Source organism: Salarias fasciatus, chromosome 14 (assembly GCF_902148845.1).
Source record: "Salarias fasciatus chromosome 14, fSalaFa1.1, whole genome shotgun sequence".
Lineage (NCBI taxonomy): Eukaryota > Metazoa > Chordata > Actinopteri > Blenniiformes > Blenniidae > Salarias > Salarias fasciatus.
Window position 1 is genome coordinate 33,567,404 of NC_043758.1, and position 23,413 is coordinate 33,590,816.

Here is a 23,413-nt window from a genome sequence, read left to right on the forward strand (position 1 = left end):
CTATCAATATCAAATCAAAGCAGAGCACTTCAGATTCACGGGGATACAAGAGAGCGTTTGTTGGAGACGAATGCTCGGTGCAGGCAGGAGAACAGAGAGAGGTAAACTCCAGCAACAGCAGGAGGAGATGTGGAGGGTCTCTGGGCAGAAAAAGGAAAACGCGTCAGTCAAGCTGTTGAGTCTGATCAAATCTGAAGCTCCACAGATCAAAATCTGCATGTTTTGATTTTCTGAGAGGAGGAAAGTGGAGAGAAATTCTTCCAAGGAATATTTTTCTAGATTCAGTGTTTAACGCCACTAAAAAAAATGTAGCCAGAAGTGAGTGAAGACAAGTGTTACCTGCCAGACTGACACCTGAAATCACCACAAAGGACTTTTTCAGTCTTTCTAACTGCAGAAAAGATTCCAGGTCAAGAAAAGCAGCTTTGCTCTCTCAGAATCTTCATATCTGGTCTTAAATCAATTATTCATTTAATTGTCCATCTGTTGGTAGCTGTGATGGTTCTGACTTGAAGGGCAAAAGATGCTGGTCTCCTGAACCGTCTGGGCATCCATCCAAATACTGACATTTTTCTATCCTTCGTCCAATTTGTGGTCTGTCAAGAAAGAAACACTAAAACTCTGATTTATTTGTTTTGTTTCTGAGGGTTTCTTTTCTTGCACATTTTCAGGACAAGGCAGATAAACAGAGAAATAACAAGTAGAAAGTCAACTTTTTAATAAGAGAGTCAAAATTCAGATTTTATTGTTGATATTTGAATTGGGTGGAAAAATACATCAAATATAAACACATGATTTTCTTTCTCTTTTTTTAAGTCTGAAAGTCTTGAGAGTTTTAGTGATGGACAAACGTTCAGAGTGAGTCCTGCCTTCATAGGCACATGATCCTAAATTGACATTAAAATGCCAAATGAATGTAATTTATGTCTTTATGATAGATAGAAGATGTTGTGACGACAGTTTCTTCGTCACTTTTAGAGGTAAATTAATCGTTGCTGATTTACTCTTAAATTAGACTTTGTGATCAGTGATTATAAAACAGCACAGGTGGTTTTGAAATCCCATGAAAGTACAGTTTTTAACACATTTCTCCAAGCGTGATCCAGTTAAACTCCTAGATTTTCTGTAAAAATCCCGCTGGACCCCCCCCAAGCATCCGTCCCGAGGGTCCCCGGACGGCGCTGTGGGAGCTGCTGCTCTACCTGCGCAGGAACGTTTCCTCCCTTCATCCGAGACTCAATTATTCATGTTCCAACCTGATTAAGGGCCGGCGCTGTTTCACATTCAAATGTAAGTTAGTCTTGGTAATTGCCCCCGTGAGGTCAGGAAGACGTTCCTTCTTTGTTCCCGCTCTGTTCCTTCATGCCTGGCTCAAGGTGAGGGTGGCGGGACAGATAGCCAAATGATGATGTGTGGGTGCGAGTGTGTGTCCGTGGTGGACGCTGGCTGCATCTCCTTCACCTAATGGCGGCCATGTCCAGCCTCTGATTAATTAAACACCCCTTGGGGTCAGGGGGAGTCGAGGAAGGCGATGTAATTTATCACCTGGCTCATGCGTAATGGAGTGTGGCCTACTGCAGAGCCTCTCATTAGGAGTGATAAACTCAGTTGTTGCTTCCAAGGCCTTCGCTGCGATTTAGTGAGGCCAGAAAGGGACGGGACAGGGAAGTGCTTCATGAGAGCAGTCTTGATTTGTTCCTGGAAAACCGAAAGAGAGCAATCATAATCACCTGGCTTTCACCTTGAACCGGACGGAACAATGGCCGCTCTCCTCGCAGCGGGATGACTGGCGGCACGCTAACAGTGCGCAGCGCGCTGAGGGCCGTTTGGAGTGGCTGCTTGTGGGAAGTCCCACCTGTCAGCTGCTTCAAAATAAAGGTAATTTTGGTGCTATATGAGCGCACCATGCATGAACAACAGATCCCAGAACACTTCTTTCCTTTGAGGCCGATTGATTGTTATGAGTGTGTTATCACCATTAGACCAAATAAAACCAACCCTGCTGAGATTAATGAGAAGTTCGTGTGTGTGTGTGTGTGTGTGTGTGTGTGTGTGTGTGTGTGTGTGCGTGTGTGTGTGTGCGTGTGTGTGTGTGTGTGTGTGTGTGTGTGTGTGTGTGTGTGTGTGTGTGTGCGTGTGTGTGTGTGTGTGTGTGTGTGTGTGTGTGTGTGTGTGTGTGTGTGTGCTAAAATCTAAATAAGTTGCTAAGATCATTTCCTGTGGCGCAGCTCCATTGAAACCTGAGCACTTCACAATCACCAGCCGTTCCAATGCCACAAACACACAACTGAGAGCAACTGCAGAGTAAAATACTGCCATTCCTGCCACTTCGACATTTCTCAAGCTGTTGGCGAGCCTTTACCTGGCAAAACGACCCCTGCAATAATCTCACACACATTATGCGGCGCATAAGATTGTTATGGGTGCGACAGCAATGAATGTACGAAGCAGCTGCTGTCCAGTATGCCCTTCATTTAGCTCTACTGTACATATCCTCTGAATGTAATGAATCTGGTTGGAAGTAGGAACCCGGATGACTTCTGGGAAGGAGCTGCTGTATTGTAAACACTGCACAGATGCTCTAATGAGGAGAGTGCAACAAAGAGGATGAAAGAGGTTATAGGTTATTGCTGTTATAGGAGGAAGCCTTCCTAAGACATCGGTGTTTCTGTAGGTCAGCTATAGTGGGAAGAGATAAATTCAGGATCTCTTCTGCAGAAAGTCAAGGTTTGTAGCTTCGCTGTTCCTGTACTGGATGTTAAGACGCTCTCTGAACCTTCGCATGAGACGTGACTCCTGTATTGAGCTGTCATAATGGCTGAGGGGGAGTTAGCTTTTCTCTGCCGTTGCATGATGTGAAGCCATTGTTAAGCTTTCTTCTTGAGAGTTGGGATCTTGATGGACCACATCAGATATTCTGCTAGATGCTGAAGCTTTTCTGAAATCAACATCCTTCTGACAGTTTTTTTTTTCCTCTCCTTCTTTAGAAATGATATTCAGCTTGAACCAGTCGTCTTTGACTGTCGTTTGTGACGAGACCCATCACTTTCATATAGTCAGTAATTTTGCCGACGTGCATGAATCTAAATCCGGCAGAGCAGCAGTGACTCAGCGTGTTGAACAGAAGTGGGCCGAGCTCTCGGCCCTGTGGGAAGGGTCTGTTCAGACCCACTGCAGGCTGTTTGTGAGGAAGTCCAGGATGCAGTAACAGAGAAGGATGAAGCGCCGTGTTTCATTTTCAGCTGGAGGTGTGCTGTTGTCAGGTAAAGACCATCGGGGTCATGAGGCGACCAGTTTGAGTTTCATTGGAGGGGCTGTTTGTATGAAGTTAGTGGCTGTAGAGATAGCTGGAACATTTTAAACTGACTCTTTGCAGTAAAACTGTGTGAAAATAGATTATTTCACAACTCCATGGTGTCATGTTAAGAACGACTGGGAAAAATAACCTCATTTTAGCTCATTTTCAGTGGCTTCAAGCACCACTGTCGTGTAAACAGACAACCAAAACGTAACAAAGGTTTTGAGTTTTCACTCGAAAACCAGAGATTTCTGTCTTGTTAGTGCAGCGTCTTTAAACGTCTCATTGAGTAACACTTGCATTTATTTGAAGTTTCATTTTACATGGTTGAAAAAGTTGAGTATTCTCTGTGAATCATGATCTATATATAAGGCATCTTTACTGACAGCTTATTTAATTTGTTTTTATGGTTTAATTGAATTAAATTTAAATGTTAACTAAGCTTTTATTATGGTGTGGAGTAGTTTATCATCACTGTCTGCAGTTTGTAGAATACAAGTGGGATCTTACTGTAAGTATTTACAACACTAAACAGTATTATCAGTGGAGAGCGTGCAGAAACATAAACACTGAGCAATGTTTGAAAGATTTGACGTGTTGTGTCTGTCCAAATCGAACCTGAGCAGAGGGGCAACTGACTACTGAGTCCGTATTTAAAGCTTATTTTAAAGTTTTCTGAAGTTTTTAATCAGCTGATGAAGTCTGTTTAAATCCAGTCATCAATTAATCATATCGATGAATTTGTTTTTCTGCTATTCTTCTTTTTACAGCCTGGCGACGATCTGCCTCAGCTGATGGAGAAAGCTTGAAACTTCCTCTGAGGTTTTGAAAATCAGGAGTGGATTATCTTATACTAATAAAAGCTGAAGAGATTTAAGGGGTTGACAATTATTTATTTATTAACTGCACCACTAAACAGCTTTATTCAGCTTTATTCTGCACGGTCTGAAACTACTTTCCAATTTGTTTGCTGATTAGCAGGCAATTTACCATGACTTTGTTTAATTTTTTTCTTTATATATTTTCCTAAGTCAATAATCTGAAAGACCCGAATACAACTCAAACTGAAGTGACAAAAACGTTCTGTCATTTAAAGCATACAAAAAAAAAAACCCTGAGACTAATAAAATCAGAGCCCAATAAAAGTTCCCGATTATGTTCCAGAATATCTAATACAAACAGCACAGTGCAGACGTCAGTGGAAGACAATTATAGGAAATCAAATTGTCTACATCTCGCATCCATTTACAGCTGGCACGAACAAAAAGTCAAGAACAGGGTCAGTAAAAACAGAAAAGCATCATAACATTAAAATAAATTAAAAACTGAAAACAGCAAAGACAAAAGCATCAAATCAAACAAGAACTAAAAGGTACAGGAGGCTAGGATACGGAGCAGCTGGAGTAGTGGCACGCCGCTCGCCGCAGTGCAGGAACACCAGCGGTTCGAGTCTGGACTTGTGTTCGAGGTTAATTGGTGTGAACTGACTGAGTGTCTCTGTTGGGCCTGCGATGGACCACATGGAGGAACGTGTGTTGAGAGCTGAGATCGTCTCAACGTTTCAACATGAATCAGTATGAAAGACATTTCTGTTTAAAATCTACTCAGAAGAAATAACTAACATGGTCTGACGGTAACGTGTTCAGATGATCTCTGAGAGATCGCACGTCAGTTACAACTTCGATAAAAGGTAAAGAGCGATGGGCTTACCACAGCTTACCTTGGTGAGAGTTTAATCTCATATTTCCCAGAGTTTTCCTGTGAGTTCCTCCCACTTTTTGTGTATTTGGGTGCACTCTCTCAGAAGACGGCGCCTCTGTGGCTCATGTTCTGTCCGAGCAGCCGCAAGCACGTCCGCAACCAGTATTCGTCTTCCTCAGAGACACCGACAAGCCTGGTGGCAACTGATTCAGAAAATCCTCGTGCGCGTGTGCGTTGAATTTGTGCTGACTGATGTGACGTTGGCTGCGGCTGCATCTTGATGTGTTCCTCTTCCCTCTGCTCTAACGTCTGATCACAATGGAAACGTGGCTTCATATCTGAGAGGAGACTGAAGGACGAACCGGGACCGACGTGATGCAGCCGTTACCAGCGAGACTCTCTTTCAGTGCCGTAGAAAGATGTGTTGTTTGGAAGTCTCAGGCTGGATGGGCCGTTTTCCCAACTGGCCTTATGAGCATTATTGAAATATTAATAAATGTAAATATTTAATCGATTGAGAATTTCTGAAAGAAATTCACTTTTTTTCCAACACTTGTTAGATTTCACAGTGTGAGTCATTCTAAAGGAATGAGGAGCTTCTCAGTTGTTATTTCTGCTCTTCATCTTGAGTCATACCTAACGGGCCACCAGGCCTTTAAGGAAACTGATTTCTTTGCTGTTCTAATGGTCAGACGTCTGAAAGATTCTTTCACTCTAACACACATTTGACGAGCGGCGCCGCATACCTCAGTCAGGCACAGTCGGCGATCAGATCTTCCCTCCTCACCCTCATTGGTAAAATTCAGCAACGTGACCCGAAAGGCACGCCGCTGCTCGCTGCCTGCCATTTTTCTGACTTCTCCCGCAGAGGCGCGTAGGCGTGACTCAAACGAACTTCCCCCTGCCAGGCAGAGAACAACCATGAGGCCCTGCAGCTATACTCCTGCTGGAATATCAGAGCATCTGTCCCCCCTGCGGCTTGCCTTTCAAACAGAGCAAGGCCATCTTCTCCCGGCACCAGCATTTTTCAAAGGCAGAACTTACGCTTGGGGAATATATTATCATCGCATCCCGAACCCATCTGGTGGAGCAACACCTGGGAGGGCATTTTAACTGATTCTGAAGCCCACACCAGGAGAGAGGGAAAGAGAGAGAGAGGGGAAAAAAAAAACACCCAGAGTAACACTAATAAGGAATCGCTCCATCATCAGGGGCTGCTAATGATTAAAATTCATCTTCATTTCATGCTCCTCCTTTTTCATCAGAAGTGAAAGGCTGATAAGAAAATGTTTTTTGTTTTTTTTTTTAATTCTGATATCAGATATTAAGGTTGAAAGGAACTGAGAGCTGTTTTCTGATGGTCAATGTAAAAACGGTCCAGAATAGCACGCCGGACGACAATATAACATGAGACCCAGCAAGTTTTCCTTTGGAATAGATGACAATCAAGCACAATGCACGCCGTGAACCTTCAATATTTCCTTAAAATGAAAGCCTGATTTCTTTTCCCTCCTGATGGGAGCTTTTGGAAGGAATTGCTGATTACATGGTTCACACAGCTTTGACAAAAGAGGAAATTGGTTTCTGACAATTATTTTTTCCCCCCCCAATGGGCGACAACAGGTCTGAGGTGGGCAAAGGCGGCCTCGACCTGGCCTTTCTAATTATTCAGATGTTGTGTGTTTCTAATGAGAGTCGTAAAGGAGGGAGAGAGCGGCAGAAAGCACTTCAGCACATCTCCCTTCTGGAGAGGCCCTGAATGAGCTTTTTCATCAAACACGGATCTTGCCAAGGTCTGTATGTTAATTATAAAATGAAACAATCTGCACTTAAGCACAGAAACCAGCTTTGATTACAAACAGTCATGTATTGATTAACTGGACTGGAATAGAAATCATTTCACCTGTAATTTATATTGATTTAATTCACTGTGATGTTGTAAAAAAAAAAAAAATAGAGACCATGTTGGTGTAAATGCTGACTCCACACTGTGGAATGTATTCTTCGTCACTGAGTGTTCGTCGTGCCGTCGTGTTCGGAGGGTTTGGTTTCGTCCCTGCTCGCTCCTGAGGCGCAGCTCCTCCTCCACCTCCTGTGGCCATCGTGAGCCAAACTGGAAGAGAGGTGCAGGTGCTGTTCAGCATGCCTGTCAGGAAGTCGTGCTCCGGCTCCGTCCGCTCCTTCAGTGTGAGGAGCGCCTTCAGTGCGCACACACACACACACACACACACACACACACACACGCGGTCGAACCTGCGCGCTCAAGGTCCTCCGACAACAGAATGTTAATACTGGTAAACATGCGTACGTCTGTTCGGGATTTCATCAGCCGCGGTTCACATCACCAGGATTTCTGCATAAGTCATGAGATATAGATTACTGCATGTTTTATTTATTTTCGCAATGAATTATAATGAGTCTTGGGAGTAAAGTGCTGTAACTGTAACAGTTTACATGTGAAAGTAAAACGTGCACACCGGAAATACATGTCCACTAAGTTAAAAAAACAACAACTTTATTTCCAGATGGTTCCAGATTTCCAGTTTACTATTTAACCAAACTCCTGTTTACTAGAGGGTAATCCTGAAGGAACACACGAAAAAAATACCCCACTGCACACAAAATAGACAAAGTAAATAGAGATCTACGAGCTGACTGCATGTCGGCGTCTCGGCTGTTTTGTTTCTGTGTCATTTTATTGTCATTAGTTCAAGAACTGCCAACATCCCGCTCACACAGCGTCTTCCTCCCACTAATTACTGTAGCATAGAGCAGAGGTCTCAAACATGTTGAAAATACCACAAATTAAAGCAAATACTATGAAAAATGATGACAATTTCAACATAAAACCAACTGGAAAGAAAAAAAAAATAGGTCAAGAGGCAAGTCAACCACAAACAGAATCATGAGCTGACCTTAAATGAATGGATTTGGACTGTGAGAAGAAAATTAGGTACCATGGGAGAACATGCAAACTCCCAACAGAAGAATTCAGAAATCTAATTTGGATTTGAACCGGGGACTATACTTTCTGTGATTTGCAATCAGTACACCACTACTAGATATGTGCTTGTTTTAATTAACTTGCAGCAGCTGCTTTTCAAACACCAGGCGCAGCGATTAAACACAACACCGGTTCTCATCGCTGAGCTGACAGTCACGTCCCTCATTTAACCGTTCTGCTCTAAACATCCCATTATCAAAGACTCTCTGATATGAAAAACATGTTCATCTCATGTCAATAAATATTGTCCACCTTTAGCTTTCAGAAAACAGTGATGTGCAAAATCTCCTGTTGGTGACGGGATCCTGTTGACTCAGTGCAGATGAATCTATTTAGGATGAATATAAAATTAAACGCTTTATATCCCCCCACCAAATGAGATGAAATCATTTTGATCCCATTTAATTCGGAGGTTAAAGAAACAGGATGTAAACACTCATCATGCTGCCACTCAAAAGTTGCATCTCTCCTCTCGACCTTCCACTTGATATCTGGAGTTAATATATTCGTATTTATTATCAAGCTGTGAACTTAAAGAGACTCACCAAGAGTCTGAAATTGATTCAAATTAAATGAATGGATTCAGAATGAATGAGAGGATAAAAGTACAGCCTGAAAACAGACAACAGAAAGAAAGCATGGATAAAATATTAATCAAGCACGATGCATTCTTTTCTTTTATATTTTTGCTGTTTCACCAGTCCACCCCACTCAAGGTGAAATCGCACTGCGTGTGGCCTCTGAACTGAATCCCTGCATCGGGTGGTGAAAACGTTCGTGTGAAGGTTTACGTCTGGGGATGAGCGAGAATTTCAACCATTTCATTAATTCCGTCCCACTCAGTGAAGAGCCTCATCATTTACACACCGGTGTCGTTATGCACACAAACGTCTCCTCACTTCTACATTTCAGGATTGTGAGGAAATGTGTGGAAACAACCGCAAGTGTGGTAATAAATGTATGTCATCCTTTAATTAATCCACTTTGGTGGGGATGTATCATAAATAGACAAATGGCTTCCCATTTATTCGTGAAGGGCTTTGCTAATCATTTAATTGTCTGTGTTAATTAACAATAGCGGCGGGACGCTGGAGGCGAGGCTGGCGTCTCCGTTTCAGTGATACTTTAACGGCGTTCAGGTGGAATGGCTTTCTCCCTGCTCGTCTGTGACCTTGCGTCCGGGTTAAGCAAGGTGAAACAACCTCATTCAGCAAAAAACCGAAACAGTCTACCCACCGTCATGGAAACAATCCTGGCATCAGGGCGGCACGGTGGGGAAGTGGTTAGTGCTGCCGCCAAACGTCCAAAATGTTCCAGCCTCCCTGGGCCAGCTGGCTCGAAGCAGGTACATTTTAGACTCAGATTAACATTTTAATTATGATATTTTGGGGAAAAGATGGGACCAAATGCTGAGTTCGTGAATGAGCGTTTGGTTCTCTGTCAGCTTGAACGTAGACTGAGCTCCTCTGTCATGTTGGAGTTTGATGCCAGCAACTCAAGAAAGAAGCCGGAACTAACTTCCCTCTTTACGAAATGCTCATTTCTTAAATAGCTTCATTCAGTTTTTATCCATTTCTGTTGTTGATATTCTTTCTGCTCACCTCTCTCATTATTAATATTGTTTCTTTGTGGAGTTTGCATGTTTTCGCTCTGCCTACAATCCAAGACCCTGCTTACTGAGCTATATGATGCTTCTCTTGCATTATTAAGGTTTGTAGCAGTTCGAACCCCGAGAGCATAAACCCTCATCATTTACTAACAGCGTGCGTGCAGGATTCCCCATGTTCCTCCCCTGTATCACATCTAAAAGCTTCCTGTTTGGCTCTTACGTGCACTCTGGGCTTTTCCATGAAAACACAGACGCCTAAACTAATTCACACGACGCGTGTGTTCCCCATCTCGCTGCTTTAAAAAAAAAACATTCTGGCTGTGAGAAAAGAAAAACAATGCAGTTGTGTGTCACTTGCAGCCCGTGTGTGTCATGAATTCTCAAAGGAACTGAAACGCTGATGATCTGTGTGCTGCTGCTACAAGTATCATTACAGCTTTCCTAATTGAACTGTAATTCATAATCAGAAATGCGCTGCAGATGACGCCCATGACAACTGGAAACTGGAGGCTTCCTTCCTTTAGAAATACGAGTATGAGATGTGGCTTTTGCTCCTATCACCTCTGCATTCATCGCCGGCAGACAGACAGAATGAATATTGACTATGCCTGGAATAATAGCTTGCAAAGCAGAAAATCTGGGCCATTGAAATAGTTCCTCCTCGCAGCTGCAGACTCATGAGATGCAGTGATTTCATTTCTCCCCTCGCCACTGCGACCATTCCTCGTCAGTGGAGTTGGGAACCTGGCGTTCCCTCCCCCTCGGGATTTCGCGCCGTACGCCGCGCTCCCATCCTTCCCACTTTCGGCATCGCGATCCTCTGCAGCGGGATTAATATTTTACAGGCGGCTCCTCGGCCATTTTTCTTGCTGACGAATTAGAGGTGGAAAGAAAGTTTCCAACCAGCCACAGAACAATAAATATTTAAGTGTTTCCCTTGGAAGTTCTCCAACGGGGAGCTCCTTATGTACACTGTCAAACACGTGCTCTCCTGCCATTCCTCAGTTTCCCTGTCTTAGCCCGGCTCCTTATCTATCCATCTATCCCTCCCATCTCATCTGCTGCGCCATCTGTGCAGCTGTAATAAGCAGGACTCCTCATGCGCTCTCTCCCTTCCCCCCTGATTCCCGCCGCCTCCCCCAGCTCCTCTTTTTCTGTCCACCACGGAGGCTGGATGGATTCGAACTCGCTGCGCGCAGAAAGAGGCTCGTGCTGCTTTTGGCACAGGGTCCGCCCTGTTAGCACGTCGCCGCTTTCATGTGCCGGCGAAAGCGGGCTGCACGCATTAAATGTGATGACCTTACACATACTCTCTCTGCGCCGTGTGCAAAATGCACAATCACTCCCAATTACTACCCCCCTGCAAAAACCTGCCTCTCGCTGAGGAGAGTGCAGCCCAGATGCGACAATTGAAGCTCTCACCAACAGCAGACTATTGATCGGAGCCAGTAATCATACCGACACCCAGCTGGAAGATGAAAACATGAAGATGATGATGATGATGATGGGGAGGAAAAAAGTCACTTGTCTTATGGTTCAAACACAGCAAAACCATCTTCAGAAAACTAATGGCGTGCGATTGTGATTTTCCTTTCACCATGTAAAGTTCTCGTCAGCTGGACGCAGGTACCGAAAAGATTGTTTTGGTGTCCGTATTGATTGTACACCTCCAGAACGAAATGGCATACCTGGGTAAACAACATCAGGCCGCTCAGCGAGGAGCTCTACCACCTCACAGTGGCACATCTGGACAAGACTGCTCAGTGTTTTAGCTGGAGGGGGACAGACTCCGTGAACACAAGAGTGTCTTCAGTCATCCCAGACTAATAAAGGAACTATTTGTGTGAATTTATTGAAATTCTGATTCTCCCCCTGCAAAAAAAAAAAAAAAAAAGAAACGCCTTGATTTAATTTTGTGGTGGATTCAATTAATTCCCATTTAAAGATGATAAACTATTCTCACACTGCCTTTAAAGGAATCAGCATTTCACAGTTCACAGGGGATCTCTTTAGAAGAATTTCCTCTGTGCTTTAATAAGTCATTTTAAGTGGCTGAGCCTCGGTTACACCTTCCTCCATTCGGATCAGGTTTATAACAGGTTGCGCTGAGTGATGGAGGGAACTGAAGATCACCGATGTGGGAGGAAGTCAACGTTTTTAGAGGCGTTGCATCACTATTAGGGCTGGTTAAAGAGAGGATTCTTGTAACTTTGCCAAATGCTTGTGGTTTATTAATAGAGCATTGATTTATTTGAGACGAGTATTGGTTATCGCTCTCATGACCTTCACAGAGAGCAGCCACACTTCAGCAGTGCTAGATTACACTCAGAAGATGAAAGTGAAGAAGCTCTAAACGTGGACATTTTGCAGATGCACCCATAGATTCTGCACATCCTCTTCTGTACTGGCAGAGGTTTCTTTTTTTAATCACGAGAAGGAAGAAGTCCCAACTTCCTCCGGGCAGGGTCAAGGACAGTACAGGAGTCAAACTGAAGGCCATGTATGAAAACCCTCAACTGTGGCAAACTGCCACTGATCCACAGACAGGCCAAGTATATGAGAGATATAATCTTTTAAAACTGTGCATGAAATCTGCATTTTTTTTTAAGTACAGCTTCCTTAAATTATAGAGTGGTAGGAATAAGAGTCGGTTTTTACAGTCATGGGGTGTTCAAATCTCTCGAGTCCTGGTGCCGATTTCCCCTGTGCAGTGGTTTGCTTGTGCCGTCAGCTGTCAGATAAATGTAATCAATCCAAAACGGATCAGCCCGAAGGAACAGAACGCGTGATTTGAGTGTTGAACACTTACTGACCACTGATGTCCTCAATCAACTCAAATTGTATATTTAGCATTTTCAATATAATCAAGCGACACTTGAAAGGGGTTTGACAACCCGTCAGAGGTCGTTTTCTTTCCTTTAATCCTAACTTTTGTGTCTTGAGTTTCCTCTTCGCTTCGAGTTCAAGGTTGCAGATGAGCTGAGACAATGTTACATTCTCTGTTGACGGAGCCCTTCCATTAGATTGGACTTTAAAATCTTCTCTTGTGCAGGAGAAATTCTATCAGAACGATTCCTCGAGAGCTATCGATTATAAAAAGTCTGATATCTCCGGACAGTGCAGAATCAATATCACTAAGCTATCTCATATCTACCCGTATAATGCCTCCAGTTAGCCAATCCTTCCAGTTTAGAGGTCAAGGAGTTGACTTAATCTCCAAACAATTTAGCTACTAAGCCAGAGACAAACCAATTTTTGTGGAGGCCGTGGTCATTATGAGGGAAATACATTAGACAAACAGAGATTGGCGATCCCTCAATGAGATATTGATTGAAGTGCGTTGAATGACTGAGGGAGCGGCTCGCCATCAGGGGGCTGACAGGCGCCCCCCTCCCCCCGCCGAGCCTCCCTACAATAGCGTGCACAGATTGCGGCGGTGTGGGCAGGATGGGGGTGCGACGCCGGCGGTGCGGCACAGAGCGGCGGGACTCAGCGGATAATGAGCAGCCTTTGTGATGTGTGCTGCGGGGCCGAGTGGAGGCTGAGCCAGGTAGCAGTAATGAAGCGTCTATCGCCGCATTCAGACACACAAACGCCTCTGCTGTCTGGCTCTTTCGTCATGCCCGCCGCCGTCGGATGCGGCTCCACGTATTCCCGCATATCACACTGCATCTTATTCTCATTATGGAAATCAAGAGGTTGGCTTTGTGGCGGTAATAATTTATGTCTCAGGCCAGAAATGCATTAAGTGAAGGTTTATGATTATACATGATGAATATTTTAATTTCCTGACTTTTAACACAACGTTTCAAGTGCATCTCTCTCGTACACGTTTGGGTCAAATTTTCATAAACGATAAATCTTGACGTTTGATAAAAACGTGGATTTCATAAACAAAAAGCGAGTCGGAGCGCGGACGACGAGGATTTGTATGCAGCGGCCGTCGCTGGATGACTGGTGAGGACAAGACACCCTGACCTTTACTTCCACAGCAACATGTAATGCAGTTGTCACCGCCGCTTTACAATTCGTGGACCTCCCATTCAACGTGCCTCTTAGAATAATGCCCTCAGACTCCTGTAATTAAACGGAAACGCACGTGCGCGTGGCGAAACGCCGCCTCGTCGTCACGTAACTGCCGGACGACTGCCTCCCACAGTCAGCGGCTCCGTCTCATTAATGGAGCACAACACAAGGTTCTGCTAAAACAGCATGGTAAGGGTGCGAGTTATCAAACGGAGCAGGTACGGCTGTCAGCAAGGCGCTGAGAATAACCACGACTGCTGCTTAAACATCTCTTTACACAGCGTAATACACACAGCTGCTACTGGAGGGGTGTCACAGTTGTGCATCGGGGCATTAAAAAAAAAAGAAGAAAAAGCGGCAGCGATATGCTCCGTAGCTGCAGCGAGATCTCGGGGTTTTGCACGGGCTGCTGCACCTTTTGGCCTTCGGCCCATTTAAATCACACAGTCAATCTGTGCTGTTCACTCATGCTAAAGAGAGGGATGCACAGAAACCCTGACGTGGGCCTGGACTTCTTCACCAGCAAAAAGAATGCAATTCCTTCTTCAAAAAGCAAATTTCTCATTACCTTTTTTTCTGACAGCCATTTGAATATCTGTATGGACTTAATTTCATGCTTGACCAGCATGCGTCACCACAGATATAGACAGAAACAGCAAAGGCAGAATGAACGGATCACAAGTCTTTGTTTCTTTTTAAATTATTGCCACATTTGTCGGGGTTGCTGTCAAGTGTTCACAATGTCTGCACAAAGCTTGAAGCCCTTCGAATTTTGTTTGTTTTCTTCTTTTTTTTACCGTTTGTACAAACAACCGGTGCTCCACCTTCAATGGAGACAAAGAACATTTCACCACGCAGTGCTCTCTAATGCATGATTTGTAAGAATTTAGCCCACACAGCTTCAGCTCATGCATTTATTAAAAATTCAGTTCTCTCTTGGAAACTTCTCAAAAGGAGCATTTTCATTTATTCTGACATTTGACATGGAATTTTCTATGACCACTCTCATCGGATATGACGTGGATTAACTTAATGTGTCTTCGGGAGTTTAAGGAAGCAAATGCTCTTAAATAATTTCACATTTCATGAGTTAAATCAGTAAAAATGTTCATTCTGAAGCTGAAATGTTTGGACTGTCACAACAAAATCAGAGATAAGTTGTGTTGATGCACGAATTACAGACTATATCTATAATTATTATGAAAACTACTTAAATAGCTGCAGCAGATTTCATCCCATTTGTGCTGCAAATAAGAGCGATCCTGATAACATCAGTCAATACGGTTTCAGTCTCATGGTGTTGAACAGCGGACTGAGTGAAGTGAAACTCTGGATAATAAAACCCAAACTTCAGGTTTTTTGTTTTCCTGACACCTCTGATTCAGCGGAGCATGACGGCGGCCGAGAGGAGCAGCGGCAGCAGGAAGCCTGGACACACACCCCAGCTTCCCGAGGTGAGCGTCGCCCCATACTGGTCCAGGAGCTGCAGGGCAACGCCGTTGGTCCAACCGAAACCGAGCTGCAGAAAGGCAAAAATGTTTTCCTTCATTTATGTCAGCGACTCCAGCAGCTCACAGGACTTAACATAGTAAAGATGACACCTTACAAAAAAAAAAAAGTGCTGGATGAATTATGCAGGAAGCTATTTTTACTGGTTCTCCTCACATAAATTAATCTAAAAAAAAGGAGGTGGCAACAGAAGAGAGGAGGAGTGAGAATGCGTAAGTATGCAAATGCGTTTAAGTTAAGAAGCAGGAGGGAAGGGGAAAAAGAATCGACAGGGCTTTGCATGAAATTAGAAGGACTTGTGTGAGTCTAAGCACATTAGTTTTACACCACCAACACATGAAAGGAGATACCTGAACTTCATATTCTCCTCCACCGCCAGGTTTGCCATCTCCGTTCACGTCGTACTGTCAGGAGGAGGAAGAGCACACGTCGTGATCCAGCTGCGTTATCGCCCTGCAACAGCGGCGGGGAGCTGCAGCAGCGAGGACACACTCACTTTCTCATACATGTGTCCGTAGTTGACGTAGGCCAACCAGTTGGTCTTGATCCAGCGCTGGGCCAAATCAAATGAGAGCTGCTTCGCATCCTCAGAGGGAAGCTTGGATAACCCTGGAAGCACAAGATGTGAACGATGAAGCAAAAATAAAGATGTTTTTTTCATTCTTGTGTTGGCTTTGTACTCCAGCATGGTAGAAAGTCCAGATTAAAACAGAAAATCCATCTTTTCTTATACAACAAAACAGCCTTTCTTTCTCTGATAAAAACTGTCAAGTCCTTCACACACGAAGACAAGTCGAGGCTCTTCAGCTCCTCTGAAGGTTTCACAAGATGTAATACAAATAAACCATTTTTTTTGACTTTGATTTTAGTTGTATTCCACGCTGGCTTTCAAAAAGTACTCCATTTTCAGGTTAACAACAGCTGAATAAGGTAAAACAAGCAAAATAGAATAGAATGCTGAAAATGAATAAAACAGTAAAAACTGCCCTATAACTGCTTTATAAAAAGTATTAAGGAAAAATGGAAAAATGTTTTTAAAAAACTATTCAAAAAATTTTAAGAGAAAAACAAAATAGAAAGGTGAAAAAAGTCAAAGGAAAAAAATAAAATAGAGAAAACTAATAGTATAGCTAATACTGCTCTGATAATTAGGAATGCAGTTCAGTTATAAAGATTTAAAGAGACTAAAATAGCCCAGATGCATAAAAAGGCTAAAGAGGAAAACTATGAAAAAACCATTTTAACAGGGTTAGAAAAGCTAAAAATGTTATAGGATATCTTAAAATTGTTAATGAATGCAAACTCAATTTTTTATGTATGGTATTATTTTATTAAGTATTCTGTTTGTTTTTCCTTCATTACTGAAATGTAATTAAAATATTTTAGAACTTCAGATATATTTTATCAAGTGGAAATTCATGAAAAAGGCTCCAATGTCTCTGCGTGAAGGTGTCTGGTGAGCAGAAGATCCAGGTGTGGAAATGGGGTCTTCATGACTTTACTTCTACCAGACACTGGCCTCATCCTGCTGCTCCAACTGTTCTCAGAGCAACACAAAGCCTGATCCTGCTGAAAGAGGCCACTTCGATCACCAGTGTGTGAGTGTGTGTGTGCTCTGCAACAGGTCAGGTGGTGTGTGTTCAGACAAGTCTATATGGCTGTGACAGTGTAAAGTGTTACCAGAGCTCCCTCAGCCTACACCTGCCGCCACGTTTTCCACACCTCACACACACACATTCAGCCAGACGTGTGATAAAAGACATTTGTCAGAGCAGGGCCGCCGCCTTCCACTGATCCGTCATCCTCTTCTAAAGGTGTGTGTGTGTGTGTGTGCGCGTGTGGTCCACAAATGCTATATTAGTGGGGTGTCAAACATAACCACTTGTGGGCCAAAACCAGCCCACAAGTGGCCCCAATCCAGTCCACCAAAAAGAAAGAAAAAAAAAACAAACAAACAAACAAGCAGATGGTCAAAATATTGATAACAAATCACTTTTTTTTTTTTTAAAGGACTCAACATCGAGACTGGAGCTGAGATACCGGTGTTGCCTCAGAGTCGTGCTGTCAGAGTGAGTCTGTAAATACATGCTCAAAGTAACAGATATATCGAGTGCCCTTTCACAGCTTCAACACCTTTTAATGTATTTTGCAGCATAAGCTTGCATTTAAATAAGATTTTGTTGAGATTGTAACAAATTTTTACAAATATAGACATTTTCATCACATATACTTGGTGTCACAACAAAGAAAACCTATAAAGTTTAAATCTAAAATGTTTTTAAAGCACTATTTTAAAGGTCTGGCCCACTGACAAAGACACTGAACTGTAAAATATGATGAACACCAAATGCTATAATGTAATGCATGAACTGTACAGAGGGCCATTAAATAACACGTCTCCACTTTCAGAAGTGATGCAACTCAGCAGAAATAGTGGAAAGAAACAAATTTTTTTTTTTTTTTTGCAGGTACAGCAAGTAATCTGTGCAAGTGAGCACATATTCTACACGCTAAAGACAGAAATGTAGGTAAAATCCCCCTGAAGCAAGAATAACAAAGGGACCACAGCTCCTTCACACTATAGCAGCACTGTGGAGGATCCCATCTCAACACTGATATGAGGATACGATTCTATTCTTAGTTCTTACACCTCTATATACAAAGTTCATGTTCATTTGATGAGGAACTTATTGCAAAAAAAAAAAAAGAAGACCCTCAGTGAAGAGGTCCCGAGATGATGATCACCCAGCGTGAATTTGTTTGACCTGATTATTTCTCCTCGCCACACTGCTTCTGAAGCCAGGCGAGCAGCTTGATTTTGCTGTGTGTTTTAAGGAAATGACTGGAGACACAAAAGCGGCTGGTTGAACAAACGCTGAGTCATCAGCTTGGGCCTGAGGAAACCCTCCTGGCAGCAGACGGGGCCTACCTTCGATGAGCATGTGCTGCAAAGGGGGCCAGGCGTTGGGATAGTCCCACTGCTGCCCGGAGTCGCTCAGTGACGTCGGGACTCCGTTGGGAAACCGGAGAGCGCCGCTCCCCTGCGTGCACATGGAAAATCAAGAGCTGTGACATGGAGGAGGCCTCTGCAGTGTGTGTGCGCCATCTGCTGGAGCCGCACAGCACATCTCCAACGGCAAAGAAGACACGAGGGTGAAGTGCAGAGAGCGAGCCCGTGGCTGGAAAATCAAACCTCTCCGTCATCAGTCACTGTCGAGAAGCATTTTCCGAATCCTCTTTTTTTCTTCCTGCAGAGAGAAGCTGCGGAGAGGACACGCTGGGCAGCTGCGAGCCCGTCTCTGAACGCATGCAGCTGTGTTGACTTTCACTGAAACGTCCGTCTCCTCACTACCAGCATAAATACATAATTTCTCAATTAGCCCTAATTTTATCTGCTCATGCGGACACTGCACGGTGATCTGTTGACGATGGGTATTTAAAAGAAACACAGCAGGGTAGTGGGGAGCGCTCACCGGTTCCAGTCCGGTTCGGGCTTGGGGGCCTTTTCAGTGTGGCGTTTGGGATTCAGAGTTCAGGTTTTCCTCAGTCTTAAAAGATGCATTTCAGCTTAATGGGAGAATCCCGGTAACAAACAGCTGAATTAGACAAACAACCTGCCAACAGTAAGCATCTACAGGGCGTTTCTAATATGCGACATTGTCCATCTCTGTGTCCTGTGATTGATCAGTCTAGTGAGACAAAGTGAGATAGGAGAATGATGGATTGTTCTTTTCACTCTGCTTTTTTTTTTGTTTTGTTTTGTTTTTTGATTGAAAGTCTTAAACTGTGATTTTTTTATTATGATTAATATTTTGTGTGCCGCTGGGCATCCTGAATTTCCCCTCTTGTGGATGAATAAAGTATCGATCCATCTATCTCAGGGGTTTCAAACATAAGGGCCGTGAGCCAAAATCGGTCCGCAAAATGCTCCAATAGATTGAAATTCCTGAACCAAAGACCAGGTGAATTCACAGAGTTGATATGAACCTTCTCTCATCCACAAACCTTCAGATACTGCACGGCCTGCTCGCCCATCTCGGGCCGAGAATAGCACTGCGCCCAAACAGGCGCCAGGTTGGAGGGGTGGAACTGGGAGTGCTTGGCGTGCGTCAGCAGGCTGTAGTCAAACCAGGCTCCCTTCTCGGCGTCCCACAGCACGGCCTCCACCGCCTCCAGTCTGCGAGCCGCGGCCCGATCGTACAGCGCCGCTGAGTCACCGTCACCTGTCAGGAAGCGGCACATCACCGTTATGTAACGCCAGTCAGGAGGTGGAAGCCCCCCCGGCCCCCCCCCCCCCGCCCTCACCCAGCAGCCGGTGGAACGAGGCCAGCGTCCTCTCGTTGCGGCACAGCAGGGCGTTGAGGTCGGCGGGCAGGATGTGGCCGGTGCGCGTGTCTCTCAGGGTGCCGTTGTTGTGGCCGGCGCCGTCCACGTACCAGCGGGAGGAGAAGTCCCAGCCAGACTCTGCACCCGAGTTCAGATTTATCCACAGCTGCTCTTTCTGGTCTGAGGGCAAGAACAACAAACACGAGTGTGACTTTAGGAGTCACAACAAATTAGCATCTGAAATAATTCACTACTTATTCATGTATTTCTCCTTTTTTTTTTTAAGCAGCTGTAGTTGGAATAAAACATGCAGCCTCGTGTTGAGCTTGGCTGGTTTCAGCTTTGTTAGTGATTTTTTTTTTTCGCCCCAAGAAGAAAATAACAATGACCTTGATTGTTGTCAATCTCACAAACCAGAAGAAAAAACAGCTTCAGTCGAGAGTGAAAACACATTTTGGTGTTAGCACGGCACAGACAAGAATGTTCAGTTGTATCTGACAGGAAATAAATATAAACTATCCAACAACAACAAGTGCCCTCTCACAGCTTTAACACTGACATGAACTCCTGGAGCTGCTCGGATCTGGAAGATCGAGGGCTCATACGTCCAGGATAATGTAGTCCATGAGGTGCAGTAACTGGATAACGCTCCGTGTAACAGACAGGTTCGGTTTTCCCCTTTCCCCTTCTGTCTCGTGGAATAAAATGACCACAGCGCGGCAATTTATTGTTGGCTCGTAAAAGGATGATTGACTCAGCCGTGAAGAATATGAACCCCTCATAAGCCGTTACCGTCCGGGAGTCCTTCGGCTAATTCCACATCATCTGTGTAAGACTCGGGCCTACAATGAAAGATCAGAGCACATGAGGAAAACGGCGGGCTGGTCTCTTATTGTTACTTGGCACATTTCGTTGAAGACGCACCTCGGAGATCCCACTCCAACGTTAAACCGGTTCAGTACGTGTTCCGTCCCGTTGACTTCGACAGTCACCGAGCGGTTCTGCATCCAGAAGCGGTACTCCTCCTCCAGAACCGGTAAAGCTGCTCTGCAGCATCCACAGAAAGAAAGAAAAAAAGACAAGCAAGAGGCCACGGTTTAATTTAGAGAACTTTTCAAAGCCCTTTAGCATCATTACTGAGAAAACTAAAGGTGCCACGTTCTAATTAGACTTGGATTGGGAGGAAAAAGCTAGAGACCGGCGGCAGAGAAAGGCACGAGGGCTGGCGTTTGAATGTTTAATATGCCTCTTTTCCCTACCCTGAAAGAGACACGAGTTAGCTGAAGAATGATAATGTGTCTGGCAGGATGTCAGCTCGGGCCTAAATATCACCTGAGGAACTCTTTATCCTTGGTTGCTTGATAGTAGCTCTCCACCATTAGAGTGAGGAATGGAGGCTGACTGCGCCTTTCATAGTAAATCCGCCCACCGTTTGGAACAAAGCCATATCTGCAAAGGAAAAAAAAAAAGAACGCTTTCATTCCACAGCTTCTGAATCCCCCCTGAGAGCTCTATTTCCAAAGCGCACAACTCGGCTTTCCAAATGACTTATTATTCAAAATGACCACGTTAAACTACCTGCGCCGAGCCGAGCTGTTTTATTAGCACTATAAAAGGCGGAAAGCGCTGCGAGGCCGACCTGTTGACGAGGTGCAGGAAGTTCTGAATCATCCCGTAGGCCGTGTCCGTCATCTCGGACAGCAGGAGCCCGTTGATGACCCAGTAGGAGTCCCTGTGGGTCGAGAGCAGCCGCGGTCACCGGGGAGGGCTCTCTGAGCAGACCCCCTGCTGAGCCGGCCTGTGATCCCTGCTGGACCTGACCCGGAGAGGCCGTCAGAGTGGAAAAAGCTGCAGCGCTCACTCACCAGTAGTAGAGTTCCCTGAATCGGCCGCCCGGCACGACCACGGGATGAGGGGCGTAAATCTGAGAGTAGAGCTCCGGGTGGTCTCGGACTTCACTGCGGATCTGCAGGACGGGTGAATTTTAATTCCAAACGCAGGAGGAGATTCAGGAAACACCGCAGAATATCAGTCAAGGAAGTATATCGTGGTTATTTTAATAAATCAATTCATAGGATTTGTTGAAGAGGAGACCAGAGATGGCTGCAACATTTGACACTTCAGTCAATACTGTGCATGAGAGAAAACAGTTGAATGTGTCCAATATTACTGCAGCGCTAACAAAATGTACGATTTAGTCTGTATACAATCTGGAGCCAGAAAAGATTAACTCATTGTAGACATAGTTCATAACATTTAAAGTTTGTTTTGCTGTCTTTAAAAAAAAATTAAATAAAAAACTTGAACTCCAGCTCAGCTGCTACACTTACTGTCGAGTTTGTGAAAACAACCATAATGCAGCGCCTCTCAAACCTTTTGGAGGTTTTACTGTATTTTTCCACCAGGTTTCACCAAAAAAAAAAAAAAAATCAGCTTAATGTTGAGATTGCAGTGATTTGTGGGAGCATTTCTTTAAATAGACATACTCATCATATTTACTCTGCCACAAAGAAAAACTACATTTTAATTTGAAAGGTTCTCACGACACTAATTCACTGGTCACTGAGCCGTTGGTGGCCAGTTCTTGTTTTTCCAGATGTATTTTCCCAAACTTCCCTGTTGAACACAACTCAGGAAGACTTGCTAAAGACTGCAGCGTCATGACCTGCCCTCGCTGCCGCCGCCGCCGCCTTCTTGACTTCATGCATACAAGTGAAATAAGTGCATCCAAGATGTGACGAAGGAAAACTGAAGTGTCACCCCAGAGAAAAGTGAAGCGTTTGAATGTGCCGCTCCGCTTAAATATTAAACCACCATTAATTTTGCATCAGTAGGGTCGTTGGTCACCTTTCTGCCAAGAAGCTTCCACAGATCGTGGATCTTGGCTGCCCAGTCACGCAGTTTATGATCTGTGATTTTACTGAGGAACTCCGGCCTGCAACACAGGAAGCAGAAGAGGAGTGAAATGTGGACTGAACGAGACGCATCTCTTCACCAGATTCACTTCGACTCAGGTCAGAGCTCTGGAGGCCTCAGAAACCCGCTCTCACTTTTCTTTCCAGTCTGATGGCGTCCACTCCTCAAACTCCGTCCCTGGTTTGTCAAAGTACACACTGAGGAAGTTCTCAAGCTCGACTGGCGGAATGGTGTCAGGAAACCTTTCGGAAAGGTTGTGAAAAGCCGACAAAACGACATCTGCAGAGGAAGAAAACAAAAAAAACAAAAGGCATAAATAACAAGCAGGCACACAGCAGAGGTTACACAAACTATCACTTCCTGACTTACCAGGAGACGCCTTGAGCTTCATGTCAACAAAGTACTTGTCATCGGCGAACAGTTTGGCACTTTGTACATGATGCAGGATGGGCCCTGTGCAGTAAACTCCACTGTAACAAAAACACTCTGCACTATCAATGCATCTGAACTGTGGTGAAGGGAAGCAATAAAACCATTTAAAGGTGATAAAGAAGATGAGAGCAAAGGTCCGGCTGGGATTTAATAAAGCAGAACTAACGCATTGAGAAGTGATTTTCTCAAACAAACACTCAAAAAATGCATATTAGGCAAAGAGAAAACAGATCATTTAAACCATAGGAAGGTGCCTTGGTTCACGGTCAGACTGATTAGAAGTGTCGATCATGTGCTGAGAATTAAAGCGCATTATAAAGTCTAAGTTTCTATCTTACCTGTTACACGGTGGGGACAGAAAACCACTGGCACAGACAAAAACAGCAATGAAGGAGACGTGAAACAGCGTTAAGCTCTTCATTTTCAGCTGTGAAGCAACGCGGCAGTGCTGGCAGGACCGAGAGCAGGAGAGCAGGACCGAGAGCAGGACAGAGGACCGCCTGCAGGTCGGAGTTCAGCAGCGAGCGCAGCAGCGGCGACACACTGACCTCTAGCTTCCACACGCAGAAATGAACAAATGCCACAACACAAG

At 44.4% G+C, this 23,413-nt stretch overlaps 1 protein-coding gene across 1 annotated transcript; it reads right to left on the reverse strand.

The window, feature by feature from the left end:
• Positions 1 to 14,577: 14,577 nt before the first annotated feature.
• Positions 14,578 to 23,286, reverse strand: treh (trehalase (brush-border membrane glycoprotein)). Its single transcript, XM_030108623.1, has 15 exons — positions 23,160 to 23,286; positions 22,759 to 22,859; positions 22,524 to 22,668; positions 22,321 to 22,408; positions 21,339 to 21,439; positions 21,113 to 21,205; positions 20,806 to 20,922; positions 20,398 to 20,520; positions 20,266 to 20,315; positions 19,453 to 19,653; positions 19,153 to 19,370; positions 18,077 to 18,188; positions 15,644 to 15,756; positions 15,498 to 15,551; positions 14,578 to 15,157 (listed from the first exon to the last, which is right to left on the reverse strand). The coding sequence occupies exons 1-15, from the start codon at positions 23,240 to 23,242 to the stop codon at positions 15,020 to 15,022; spliced, it is 1,737 nt and encodes a 578-aa protein (XP_029964483.1). The 5' UTR covers positions 23,243 to 23,286; the 3' UTR covers positions 14,578 to 15,019.
• Positions 23,287 to 23,413: the final 127 nt, after the last annotated feature.